Source organism: Ursus arctos, unplaced genomic scaffold (assembly GCF_023065955.2).
Source record: "Ursus arctos isolate Adak ecotype North America unplaced genomic scaffold, UrsArc2.0 scaffold_27, whole genome shotgun sequence".
Classification (NCBI taxonomy): Eukaryota; Metazoa; Chordata; class Mammalia; order Carnivora; family Ursidae; genus Ursus; species Ursus arctos.
Window position 1 is genome coordinate 6,403,607 of NW_026622952.1, and position 14,778 is coordinate 6,418,384.

The following is a 14,778-nucleotide window of genomic DNA, read 5'->3' on the forward strand; positions in this document are numbered from 1 at the left end:
TACCACCCATGAAACAAGGGTAATAAAAATTCTGACCTGTGGCCTTTAGAATGCATCAGGGAAATGAGGCTATGTAGATGGGCGGGGGGGGGGGGGGGATGCATCACTGAGCGAAGTAGGAATCCCAAAAAGTGTAATTTTAGGATTCCAGTTCATACTCCTACTAATTCTTGAATGCTGTGCATAGCAATTGTTTTAAATATTTTTGATTGATAAAAGAAGCAAAAGTGAAACAATCCACATGTATTTGTCTTCAACACAAAACATGCAGAATTCTCGTGGGAAAATCATAAACACTGAAGATAAAAGAGTCTATGATTACAAACCACTAAGAGTTAATGGCAACAGCCACAGCAAAACAATGAATTCACACACCAAAAACACAAATGATTAAAAAAAGTTTATATAAGGGGCGCCTGGGTAGCGCAGTCGTTAAGCGGCTGCCTTTGGCTCAGGGCGTGATCCTGGCGTTGCAGGATCGAGTCCCACATCAGGCTTCTCCACTGGGAGCCTGCTTCTTCCTCTCCCACTCCCCTGCTGTGTTACCTCTCTCGCTGGCTGTCTCTCTGTCACATAAATAAATAAAATCTTTTTTAAAAAAAAGTTTAGGGGTGCCTGGGTGGCACAGCGGTTGGGCGTCTGCCTTCGGCTCAGGGCGTGATCCCGGCGTTGTGGGATCGAGCCCCACATCAGGCTCTTCTGCTATGAGCCTGCTTCTTCCTCTCCCGCTCCCCCTGCTTGTGTTCCCTCTCTCGCTGGCTGTCTCTATCTCTGTCAAATGAATAAATAAAATCTTTAAATAAAAAAAGTTTATATAAGAATATTTCAAATCTCCATAGAGATTTTTGCAAGAAGAGAATCCACAAATCTTAAACAGGACAGTGATGGCAGAAGAACCGGTGAAATGAAAGAAAAATCTAACACAATGTGAGATGTAGATAAATATGAATGTGGTTACAAACCATAAAGGTATACTACCAATTCTGATCAAAATGGAATAACAGACTCAATTTACCCTCCTGCCTAACACAACTGAAAATCCAAACAAAATATATGAAATAAGTGGTTTTCAGACATTGAATAGTAGGCAGCACAGGACAGTGATTTCTGATAGAGAGGAATAAAAAAGGTGAGACACCTATGACTGACCCTTCTTACTGTCTGGTGAGAGTTTCCAGGCTATGGCACAGCCAGGGGGACCCAGACAAAACCCAGAAATCTCACTGAGTTGAGCTAATAGAACTGGGGGCCTAGGGAGGCCAAGGCAGCTAGAATTCACAGAGAAAAATACCAGAGAGGGAAAGAGCTGCAGAGAGAGAGTTCCTGAGATCTGTGGAGGGTCCCTCTTGAGTCTTCTGCAAAGTACTAATCATTGAACGCAAGTGAGGAAACTACTTAAGCCAGAGAAAAAACGATTTGAAATTGAACAATCTTTTGTGCTCACGGGGACAAGAATAGCTTGTGTTCCCACCACCTGACTTTTAAAATACCATGTTTTGGAGAATTGGGTAGAGTTACTCAAAAGTGTATCGCCTCAGTAGTGGTGACTATTCTGATCCCACTAGCAAAACGTTAAAAACAATGGTGTTAGAACAATTGGATATTCTTATGCAGAAAACAATCATTCTATCCATACCTTTTAACCTATACAAAATTTAATTCAAATTGGATATAGGCCTAAATGCAAAACCTAAAACTATAAAACTTTTAGAAGACAACACAGAAGAAAATTTGTATGAATTTTGGTTAGGCACATATTTCCTAGATACAAAACTAAAATCATCTATAAAAGAAGAAATTCACAGATTGGATTTCATAAAAATTTAAAATTTTTGCTCTTTGGAAGAATAAAAAGATAAGCCTTAGATTATTCCTAGTCTACATACTTGCAAATCATATATAATAAGACTCATATTCAGAATATGTAAAGAACATTCAAAATGCAATAATAAGAAAACAACCCATTTTAAAAACAACCACAAGATCTGAACAACTCAATAATAAAAAGACAAGCCAATTAAAAAATGGGGCCTTTCACCTGGAACTACCATCTTCCAGCAACTTGTCAAAATGTCCAACACAAAGGGAAAGAGGAATGGCACCAGCTATACATTCTTTAGGCCTTTTTGAAAACATGGAGTTGTTCCTTTAGCCACATACATGTGAATCTACAATTAAGATATTATAAACATCAAGGGAATGGGCACTGTTCAAAAAGGAATGTCCCACAAATGTTACCATGGCAAAACTGAAAGAGTGTACTATATTAAGCATCCTGCTAAAATTAACGGCAAGATTCATGCCAAAACAATTAATGTACATAATGAGCATATCAAGCACTCTAAAACCGAGATAGTTTCCTAAAACGTGAAGGAAAATGATCAGAAAAACAAGGAAGCCAAAAAGAAAGGTACTTGGTGTTCAGCTGAAGCACCAGTCTCCGCCACCCAGAGAAGAACATTTTGTGAGATTCAATCAAAAAGAGCCTGACCTGCTGGAACCTATTTCCTATGAAATCATGGCATAATAGTACAAAAATAAATAAGTAAAAGACCTCTGAACTATAAGTTAATTAATTACTTAATTTTAAAATGGGCAGAAGATTTGAACACACACTTCTCCAAAGAAGAGGTACAGATGACAAATAACCACATATAACAAATAGCAATGTCATTAGTCATTATAGAGAAATGCAACTTAAAAACACAGTAAGATGCCACTACACACTATCAGAATTGCTAAAATTCTAAAAAGAAATATATTACCATACCAAGCATTGGCGAGAATGTGGAGGAACTAGAATTCTCACATACTAGTAGCTGAACTATAAGATGGTACAGCTGCTTGGAGAAACAGTTCAGCTCTTTCTTTAGAAGCCAAACATACCTACCGCATTACCCTACCATTCATTCTTAGGTAACAACCCAAGAAAAAGAAAGTACATATTCACAGAGACTTGCATATAAATGTTCATAATGGCTTTATTTATAACAGCTAAAATCTGGAAACAACCCACACATCTATCAACAGATGAATGGATGAACAGATTATGCTGTATTTGTACAACTGAGTACCTATCAGCAATAAAAAAGTACAACTACTGATATACATAAGAGCATGGATGGATTGCAAAATAATTATGATGAGTGAAATAAAGCAGACAAAAATAAAGAGCACATACTGTATGATTCTATTTATACAGAATTCTAGAAAATGCAAGCTGAGCTGTAGTGACAAAGCAGATCAGCGGTACTGTGGGGATAAAGGAGATGGCAGAGAAAGGAGTACGGATTACCAAGGAACACAAGGAAGCTTTTGGGCATAACAGGTATCTTCATCATCTTGATTGTCATGAGTTTCATGAGTGTTACTTTTCAAATTATCAAAACGTACCAGATTATGAACTTAAAGAATATGCAGTTTACTGTATGTCAATTGTACCTCAATAAAACTGTGTTATTTTATAAAAAGGACAAGCTATCACATAACAACATGGATGATCTCAAATGCATTATGCTAAGGGAAGGAAGGCAGACTCAAAAGACTACACACTATGATTCCATTTATACAAAATTCTGGAACAGGCGAAACTATAGCAAAGAAGACAGATCTGTCAGCATCAGGAGCTGGAAGTGGGGTTAGAGGCAATTTGAGGGGTAATGGGATTGTTCTTTATTTTATGGTAGTCATGGTATGTGTATGTATTTGTTAAACTCATAGAATTACACACACTAAAAATATTAATTTTACTATATGTAAATTATAGCTCAGTTTGTAAAAGCCTGATACGATGAGCACTGGGTATTATATGCAACTAATGAAACACTGAATAATATATCAAAAACTAATGAGGTACTATATTTAAATTTTTTAAAAAAGCCTCATTCTAACACCAAAAGGAAAGAAGAAAAAGGAAGAGGAGGAGGAGGAGGAAGGGGAGAAGGAAAACAAACCATCATTGTCAGCACCACCATGGAGATCAGAATTGAAGACCCTAAAATACAGGAATTGCAGAAAGATAAAAGAGATAGAATGGGTAAGTGTCAATCATTGAAGAGATAATGATTAGAATTTTCTAGAATTGAAGAAAAACCTCATAATTAAAGATTATGCTGAGTTCAGAGCAGATAAATAAAAACAAACTCATCAGAACAGGTAATAATTTACTAACAAGACTTTGGACAAAAGAATACTTGGAAAGCTAACTTAAAGAAGAAACACAGTTTAAGCATAAAGGTAAAACTGAATTAATTAAACTGGCAGCAGATGTCTCATCACCAACAGTAAATGCCAGAATTCAGTGGCATATCACAAAAGACTTATAGACATAATTGTTCACGTGAAATGCTACACCCATACAAGAGTGAAAATGAAATAAAGCCATTTCCAGGCATATAAGTCAAACAGATTATTACACATGGACCATCACTGTAATAACTACTAAGACAGTGCTTCCTAAGAATAAAATTGAACCTAGAATGAAAAAAGCAGAATTCTGAAAAGAATGGTGATGACTGTGGTATCAAAAACCTTGTGATTATGGGGCGCCTGGGTGGCACAGCAGTTAAGCGTCTGCCTTCGGCTCAGGGCGTGATCCCGGCGTTCTGGGATCGAGCCCCACATCGAGCTCCTCTGCTATGAGCTGCTTCTTCCTCTCCCACTCCCCCTGCTTGTGTTCCCTCTCTCGCTGTCTCTATCCTGTCGAATAAATAAATAAAAAAAATCTTTAAAAAAAAAAAACCTTGTGATTAAATTTCATAATATTACATACACACACATACTCAAAAATGAGCACAAAAAAGATTGCATGTAAACACTGATGAATATGAATAAGGTCTGTAGTTTAATTATTAATATTGTACCAATACCAATTCCCTAGCTGTGAAATGCACTATGTTAATGTAAGATGTTATCATTAACAAAACCCAAATGAAAGGGATAAGGAAACTCTGTGTTATTTTTGCAAATTTTTATATTTGTTAAATTTCAAAACAAAAGGTTTAAAAGAAAGGAATAGTAAGCAAAGACCTAGGAAATATAATAGGTAATCCCAGTAAGTACTGACTAAATATAACAATAACAAAACAACACTAACTTATTTGGGGCAAAGTGAAAAGCCGAATTACAAACAAATAGATGAAGAGAAGCTAGTGTTATAAGATCTTGGTGTAATTCAGATGACCATATATAATGATTAAATTTAGATACTGCAGGGGTGCCTGGGTGGCTCAGTAGTTAAGCGTCTGCCTTCAGCTCAGGTCACGATCCCAGGGTCCTGGGATCAAGCCTCGCGTCGGGCTCCCTGCTCAGCGGGAAGCCTGCTTCTCCCTCTCCCTCTGCTTGTGTTCCCTCTCTCATTGTGTCTCTCTGTCAAATAAATAAAAAATCTTTTAAAAAAATAAAAATAAATTTAGATACTGTATATTACCTACAAATACTAAAATTTAAAGAAAATCATTTAAAAATAAAAAACAACATAAAAATGTGCAAAGTAATAGAAGAAAAAAGAGAACAGAAAAAAACACAATAAAGAAAATGGATTTGAGGAAAAGGAAAGAAAACATGCAAAAAAAAAGAAGATGATAAAAAAGAAAAAATAAAATGGCAATTTTCAGTCTAAATATATGCCATCATATACTAAGCATATATGCATAGCAAACTCCACTACTGTATTCCATATAAAGGCTATTTATAAGAAACCAATTAAAAACAAAGACAGGTTAAGAATAGGGGATGAAAAAAGATATACTAGGTAAGTCTAAATTTCAAAGAGCATGTTGATATAGCAATATAAAACAGTGAGAACAGAATTTAAGAAAAAATTATTAATGATAAAAAGATAATACGCCAAGAAATCGTAACTAAATTGAACATTAATGCATTGTCATTGCCTCAGAATATATGAAGCCGAAGTTTCAAAAATCAGAGGGAAAGCCATGAAATATTGAAAAACTTTAGTTTGCTTCTCACAGAAAATAAATTAATGAGCAGATGGGGGGAATATCCCAATACAGATAAAAATGATTTGAAGCAACATAATTAAAAAGTTTGTTTTTGAAACAAGAAAACAAAGATGTTACAATAATTGAAGCATACCTACAGGCATATATTTTACAAAAATTGACTACCTTTCTGGTTCCAACATTTAAGAATAAATCATAGAAACAAGTCTGTCCCAATAAGGTAATAAAATTAGAAAATAATTTTTTCAGCAACCAAAATAAATCATATAACTGGAAAGTAAACACTATATCCATAATTCAAACAAGAAATCATACTGGAAGTTTCTAATTTTTTGAATGTCAACTATATATTAAAAACAAGAGTATACATGAAATGATATATAAAAGGGATAGTTTTAGCTTTAAAAGCATATATTGGAAATAAGAAAGACTGAAAATTAATTTCAAAAAAAGCATTAGACTCAAGAAAGCTAGAATTAAAACAGAGAAAAAGTAAAGAGAGCAGAAAGGAGGAAAAGAACACAACTTCAAGATAATAAACACTAAGGAAATATAGAGATCTTAACAAACGCCAAAGTTATATTTTTTAAATTGCCAATAAAACCTCTGAGAAGACTACTCATGAAAACGGGAAAAAAGAAAACACAGAAACAAAATTAGAATTATAAGAGGAAATGTATCTCTTTATAAAGAAGGTTTTCAAGTTTAAAATTATATATAATTCCAAAATAAAATAAAATATAATTCCAGATATGGCACACTGATACAGCCATATGTAGCAAAAACATGTAATACATATCAACTTTCAGTGTAGAGGTTGTTCTCTGCAGAGATAATACTAGAAACGGACTGCAGCTGTAAATGCAATGGCTTATTTCATAAAAGAACCAAGAAAAATATTAACATTTGTTTATTTCCATGGGTGGGCAAATGAGTATTCATCACCATGTTCTCTCTGTGTTTGAATTATTTTTTTAAATTAAAGTATGTTCGGGGTGCCTGGGCGGCTCAGTCGGTTAAGCATCTGACTCTCAGTTGGCGCAGGTCATGACTTCAGGGTCATGAGATCAAGCCCTTCATCAGGCTGCTGTCAGGCTCCATGCTCAGTGTGGAGTCTGCTTCAGACTCTCTCTCCCTCTGCCCCTTGTCTCTATGCGCTCCTCTCAATCTCTCTCTAAAATAAATAAATCTTAAAAAAAAAAAAAAAAGATCCTCTCCCTGTCCCTCTGCCCCTTCCCCCACTAGCACACACTCTCTCTTAAAAAAAAAATTAAATATACTAAAGTCTAAATTATAAATTTTCCTTCTGAATACTTTACCCAGAGAATAATTTTAAAGTCATTTCTTACATAAAGCAGCAACGAAAATGGAAATATTTCATCTGTGATAAGGCCTAGAAATCTGCATTTCTAATAAATATTTCTGGTGGTTCTCCTTTAGGTAACACAGGTCACAATTTGAGAACCACTAAAGTATTTGAAAGCAATACATAAGGATACATTTGAGTTCTTTCTCTCTCAATTTCCAAGGCAAAGACTTTGGCAAATTGTTTGAATTATACTCCCAAATTTTTGCAACTTTAAAATGGGGATATTCAAAACTAGCTTACAAAATTAAATTAGATATTTATATAGTTCTCAAAATCCCTATAAAATGTATAGCTGCTTCATGATACTGCCCTATATAGGACTAGAGTGAAATGGTACTAAAGTTTAACTTGGGAACACAAATTCAATTTACTCGCTACTCAGGAATTCCTCTTCCTTGGCAAACCACTTTTTCGAACTATTCCATGAAACAGCTATTATGGTTGCTATGATGATAACAGGTAAAGCAATGTAGAAACCTAGAAGCCACCGGTTCTTTTCAGCCTTCCTAAGAGCTCTTTCCATTGTTAAACCTAAAAATAGAAATACATTAAAAGTCAGAGTAAAAAAATTAAGCCATCTATTTTTACTTTCAAGTTGCAGCAAACCAATTACAATGTTCTTAATTTTTGTTGTTATTCAAAGAACATGGAAAAATAATAATAGAATCATAATACTTAGAACTATCTCTACAACCTCTCATTCTAAAAGATTAGAAAACAAGTTCCAGAAAGTTCCAACGTATTTTACATTATAATGCAGCTATGGCAAAATCTCAGTATAGCACTCTTAAGTTGGACCCCAAAACTTCAATGATATATAATGTGGGATCATGTAATTGCAAGGTAATCCAACAAATTTACAGGACAGCCTAACAGAGAAAGTCAATGATATCAGTAAATAAAAATTTTAAAAGATACTCTCAGTTTCAATCATGATATTGAGAGTTAATATTAGAAGAGCTACATTAAGAAGACATACCTGGTTTTCATTTCTTGAAAAGAAGACTATTTACCTTTTAATTGCAAATATTGACTTCAAGGCAGCAAAAATCTACCTTTGTTTTTGTGAAGATAAGCAATTTGAGAATTTATTAACTGAATATGTAAAGATATTAGATACTTGCCTTGTTTCCCAGACAAACTAGAAACTTCTCTGCTGCGCCTTTTGCAAAATGGAGGCTGGTAGCCATCAAAACAATAGCACGTTTCATTGGAATTGCATATCTAGGATCATTTTTAAAAACTTAAATGATCATTTAAAATTATTTTCTCATAAAAAGTAACATTATCAGATGGATCATCAAGATTACTTTTATATTTTCATTTAGTGTAATTTTATTTATTTACAGAGATAATCCTACAAATCAAATGTTTGGTTTCTAATGCACACAAAAACATACACACAGTTTTTTAAAAAGCTATAGAGGCTCATAGAATTTGCATCAAGAAAATTTAATGCTTTCAAATATTCACCTGAAAACTTAGTTTGCAATTTCAGAAACATATCCTTAAATTCTAATGAAAATGAGACCTATCCAGCGGCATCCTGGAGCCAGCTAGTATCACCTCCAGAGCTGATCGTGCAAATGTCTTCCTATCTCCAAGTTCAGTGACATTATGTGGTAGCTTGAAGTATTTGTACTTCAAAATGAGCACTTTACCCTTCCCCACTATCCTTCACCAGAATTGGGTTGTGTTTTTTTGCTTTTATTTTTTTTTTAAGATTTTATTTATTTGAGAGAGAAAGAGGCAAGACAGGGAGAGAAAGAGAGAGAATGAGCCGGGGCGGGGGGGAATAGGGAGAGGGAGAAGCAGACTCCCTACTGAGCAGGGAGCCCAATGCAGGAGTTGATCCCAGGACTCTGGGATCATGACCTCAGCTGAAGTCAGATGTTTAACTAACTGAGCCCCCCAGGCGCCCATTTGCCCGATTCTTAATCCAAGGGTTTTTGTATTCCAAGAGGCCATCAGATAATTAGATTAGGAACTGATGGTTTCTGTAATTAATAAATAAATAAATGAAATAATAATAGCAAACACCTTTATGGTACTTACTATGTGTGAATCTCTATTCTGAATACTACCTAGATTTACTCATTAAGTCCTCACAACAGCCCTGTGACGTTTGGGACTATTATTATTCCCACTTTATAGATGAAGAAACTGAGGCATAGATATTTAACTTGTCAAAAGTTACATAGCTAGTAAGTGATGAAAAAAGGATTTAAACCTAAGCAATCTGGTTTCAGAGGCCCTGCCGTTGATCTCTTGCTGTGCTTCCTCTCAAAATAATATAAAATGTCTCTGTTTCTAAGATCTCTATTTAACAACTTGAATCTAATTATATGACTTATATGTACAGAGGGGAAAAGCATTCTGTTCAGAGTATCCATTGCCCCAGCTTTTGTCACACCACCTTTACGCTGTGTAGTGTGTGTGTGTGTGTGTGTGTGTGTGTGTACTTTTACTCTGAAATAACTTCACAGAAGTGATGCTATCTTTCTCAGAAGATACATGTTGTCAGTTTGTCCTCATACTGTATTGCTACTTTTGGATCACTTGGTTAACTGCTGTCTTCCAGGTTTTTCCTCTGTTACTATGCTTCCATTTGTAATTAACTAGTAATTTATGAGGAGATAGTTGTGAGATTCTGTAAGTATCTGAATCCTCATAAAACTTTCACCCACTAGTTTGAACATCCATTCATAATTATTTAATTTTATTATTCCTTCTATACTGATTATACTGTAAGGAAGAATTTTCCCTTATCTTCATTTATTTCATTTATTTATCAAGTTATTCAATTATTGCTATCAGTAATATGTTACTTATATGGTCAGATGATCTATGACAAGGATGCCAAGGCCTCTCAATGGGAAGTCTTATCTGTAAATGAAAACTGGATATCCCATGCAAAAGAATGAAATTAGACCTTTATCTCACATCATGTACAAAAATTAACTCAAAATGGGTTGAAGACCTAAATGTAAGACCTAAGACTATAAAATTCCTAGAAGAAAACATAGGGAAAAAGCTTTATGACATTGGACTTCACAATCATTTCTTGGACTAAAAGCACAAGCAACAATAGTAAAAATCGACAAATGGATCTACAACAAACTTAAAAACTTGTGCATCAAAGGATACAATCAAGAGAGCGAAAAGGTAATCTATAGAACAGGAGAAAAGACTTGCAAATCATATATCTAATAAGAGATTAATATCAAGAATGTGCATAGAACTCATACAAATGGCCAATAAGAATATAAATAGATATTCAACATCAATAGTCATAAGAGAAATACAAATGAAAACCACAATGATATCACCCTATAGCCATCAGAATGACTACTATAAAAAAAGAAATCACAAAACAAGTGTTGGTGAAATTGGAACCCTTGAACACTGTTGGTAGGATTGTAAAATTGTGCAAATGCTATGGAAAACATTGGAAGTTGTTAAAAAAAAAAAACACAGAATTACCATATGATCAGCAGTCCTACTCCTGAGTACTTACCTAAAAGAACTGAAAGCAGAGTCTCAAAGTGAAAATTTGCACACCTATGACCCAAGAAGTATTATTCACAAGAGCCAAGAGGTGTTAACAACCCAATGTCCACTAACAGATGACTGTATTAACAAAATGTGGTACATACATACAAGGAAATATCATTCAACCTTAAAAAGGAAGGCAGTCCCATCACATGCTAAAACATAGATGACTGAAATGAGCCATCAATAAAAGACAAAGTATACTGTATTACTCCACTTATATGAGGTATCTAAAGCAGTCAAATTCATCAAAACAAAGTAGAATGGGGGCTTGCAGGGGCTGTTAGAATAGGGGAAAAGAAAGTTATCATTTAATGGGTATTGCAATATTGTGATTTATAAGAAATAAATATTTCATCATTTAGATGACGGAAATATATTTCTCACATGTATTTGGTCTTTGTCCACAGTTCCTGGTTTACAGCTCCCAAAACCCTTAGAATTTCCTGTACTGAGAGAGATAAAGGTGTCTTTTGTTATGTGGTTGAAGCAAGTTTTAAAGGATTCTAAGGATGGGAGCTGGTTGCCAGTGGAATCCATGTGGTTCCATGTGGCTATGTGATTAGAAGGTTGGAACTTTCATTCCTGCCTTCCCTCCCAACCTTCACAGAGGATGAATCAATTGTCAATGGCCAATGATTTAATCTGTTGTGCCTATGTAATCAATCCTCCATAAAAACCCAAAAGGACAGGGTTCAGAGAGCTTCTGGGTTGGTGGACATGTGAAGATTTGAGGACAGTGTGCATACAGAGAGGGCATGAAAGTTCGGCATCCTTTCCCTATACCTTGCCCTATACATCTCTTCTACCTGGCTGTACCTGAATTATATCCTTTTATAATAAAAGAGTAATCTAGTAAGCAAAATCCTTCTCTAAGTTGTGGGAGCCACTCTAGCAAATTAATTGAATCCAAGGAGGGAATCTTGAGAACCTCTGATTTATAGCCAGTTAGAAGTACAGGTAACAACCTGGGCTTGCAACTGATGTCTGGATTGAGTTACCAAGGAGGAAGTCATTGGAACGTCCAATCTATAGCCAACTGGTCAGAAGCATAGGTGATAGCCTAGGATATCACCTAGGATAGCAACTGGCATATGTTGGGCGGGGGGTTGTGTGTGCAGTCTTGTAGGACCGGACCCTTAACCTATGGAATCTGATGTCATCTTTGGGTAGATAGAATTGAATTGAATTCTGCTGGTGTCCAAGAATTGCTTTTTGGTATAGGAGGAACCCTAGCACCCACATTGGAAATTGGGTGCTCAGAATACCAAAAAGAGTATCAGAGTTTCATATTTGCAAGATAAAAAAGTTCTGGAGATCCGTTTCACAACAATGTAAATATACGTAATACTACTGAACTGCAGACTTAAAAATGTTAAGATGGAAAACTTTATGTTTTTTTACCACAGTAAAAATCATTCATAGCAGCTTTATTCAAGATAGCCAAAACTTGGAGGATGGGGAGTTAAGATGGCAGAGGAATAGGGGACCACTTTTTCAGCCGGTCCCCTGAGTCGAGCTGGATAGGTACTAGACCAGCCTGAACATCCACGGAATCAGCCTGAGATGCAGGAAGATACATCTGGATCTCTACAAATGAACATCTCCAGCGCTGAGTATTGAGGTACAAAGCAGGGAGCTTTGAAACCGCACACAGATATCAGAAGATAAACGGAAGGGGGAGGGAGCCCCCGCGTTCAGGCACCAGAAAGCGGTAGCCACCTGCATGGGGGGAGCAGGCAGACTCGCGGACTGGCACCCGCGAGAGAGCAAACGGAGACTGTGAGCCGGGGAACGCACGCCACCAGACTGAAACGGAGCTCCGGTGCGCTCACTGGAACCAGACTGAGACTGGGAGCTCTGGAGTGCGCGGGGGCGGCTGGCGGTATTAGAAACACAAAGGACAGAGACGCGCCCGCCCTGGAAGTGAGGGCTGGGATGCAGGTGTGGGGCGCACACCCCGGGACACTGCAGGGTTGAGCAGCAACAACAGTAACAGAGTTAAAGTGGCCAGAACATCAGTGGAGAACGGTCCGCGATCCCTCTGTTCTGAGACAGAGGCTGAGATTCAGCCACTGCTGCTCTGATTCTCAGAAGAGGCACAGCAAAGAGCCAGGGAAAGCCACCAGAGAACAAAAGCCTGGAAATACCAGCTCACAGTGTGCCCAACCCCGTCCCCCCCTCTCAGGGGACACGGAGACTCTACCCAAACAGGGTTGCCTGAGTATCGGCGCGGCAGGCCCCTCCCCCAGAAGGCAGGCTGAAAAATCAAGAAGCCCACATCCCTAAGATCCCTATAAAACAAGGGCGCACGGCCTGGGTCCTGGTCAATAATTTGGGCTCTGGACAACCCTGCAACCTCTCCTCATCAGAATGATGAGAAGGAGAAGTCCCCCTGAGCAAAGAAAAGACAATGAGTCTGTGGCCTCTGCCACAGAACTAATGGATATGGATATAACCAAATTATCAGAAATGGAATTCAGAGTAACAATGGTCAAGATGATGTGTAGACTTGAGAAAAGTATTAACGAAAATGTTAATGAGAATACAGAATCTCTAAGGGTGGAAATGAGAGCGAATCTGGCAGAAATTAAAAATTCTATGAGCCAAATGCAGGCAAAACTAGAGGCTCTGACGGCTAGGGTGAATGAGGCAGAAGAACGTATTAGTGAATTGGAGGATGGGTTAGTAGAAGAAAAAGCTAAAATAGAATCTGGACTCAAAAAAATCCATGCTCAGGAATGTAGGTTATGGGAGATCACTGACTCAATGAAACATTCCAATGTCAGAATCATCGGGATCCCCGAGGGGGTGGAGAAAAACAGAGGTCTAGAAGAGATATTTGAACATTGTAGCTGAAAACATCCCTAATCTAGCAAGGGAAACAAACATTCGTGTCCAAGAGGCAGAGAGGACCCCTCCCAAGCTCAACCACGACAAACCTACACCACGTCACGTCATAGTGCATTTCGCAAATATTAGATCCAAGGATACAGTATTGAAAGCAGCCAGGGCAAAGAAATTTCTCACGTACAAAGGCAAAAATATTACGATTACGTCAGAACTGTCTACACAGACCTGGAATGAGAGAAAGGGTTGGGGAGGGGGCATTTTTAAAGCTCTTTCAGAGAAAAACATGCAGCCAAGGATCTTTTACCCAGCAAGGCTGTCATTCAGAATTGAGAGATAAGGAACTCCCAGAATCGCCAGTCATTGACCAATTTAGTAACCACGAAACCAGCCCTACAGGAGATATTAAGGGGAGGGTTCTATAAAAGTAAAAAGGCCCCAAGACTGATACAGAACAGAAAGTTACAATCTATAGAAACAAAGACTTTACAGGCAACATGGCATCATTAAAATCATATCTCTCAATAATCACTCTCAATGTGAATGGCCTAAATGCTCCCATAAAGTGCCACAGGGTTGCAGATTGGATAAAAAGACATGACCCATCCATTTGCTGTCTACAAGAGACTCATTTTGAACCTAACGATACATTCAGACTGAAATAAAGGAATGGAATACCATCTTTCATGCCAATGGACCTCAAAAGAAAGCTGGGGTAGCAATTCTCATATCAGACAGATTGGATTTTAAACTAAAGACTGTAGTTAGAGATATAGTAGGACACTAAATTTTTCTTAAAGGATGTATCCAACAAGTGGATATGACAATTATAAATATCTACGCCCCCAACAGGGGAGCAGCAAGATACACAAGCCAACTCTTAACCAGAATAAAGAGAGATATAGATAAAAATACGTTAATAGTAGAGGACCTCAACACTCCACTACCAGCTATAGACAGATCACCTAAGCAGAAAATCAACAAAGAAACAAGAGCTTTGAATGCCATACTAGACCAGATAGACCTCATAGATATATATAGAAC

At 37.0% G+C, this 14,778-nt stretch overlaps 1 protein-coding gene and 1 pseudogene across 1 annotated transcript in view; one reads left to right on the forward strand and one right to left on the reverse strand.

Moving 5' to 3' along the window:
* Positions 1-14,778, reverse strand: part of ADAM32 (ADAM metallopeptidase domain 32) — a 168,340-nt gene that overhangs the window by 15,219 nt on the left and 138,343 nt on the right. The window contains exons 18-19 of the mRNA XM_057303370.1: positions 8,453-8,556; positions 7,704-7,919 (exon numbers count right to left, since the gene is read on the reverse strand). Of these exons, the coding sequence (XP_057159353.1) occupies positions 7,704-7,919; positions 8,453-8,556 (320 nt within the window). The remainder of the gene's footprint in view (positions 1-7,703; positions 7,920-8,452; positions 8,557-14,778) is intronic.
* LOC113262078 (60S ribosomal protein L21-like) lies at positions 2,071-2,527 on the forward strand (annotated as a pseudogene).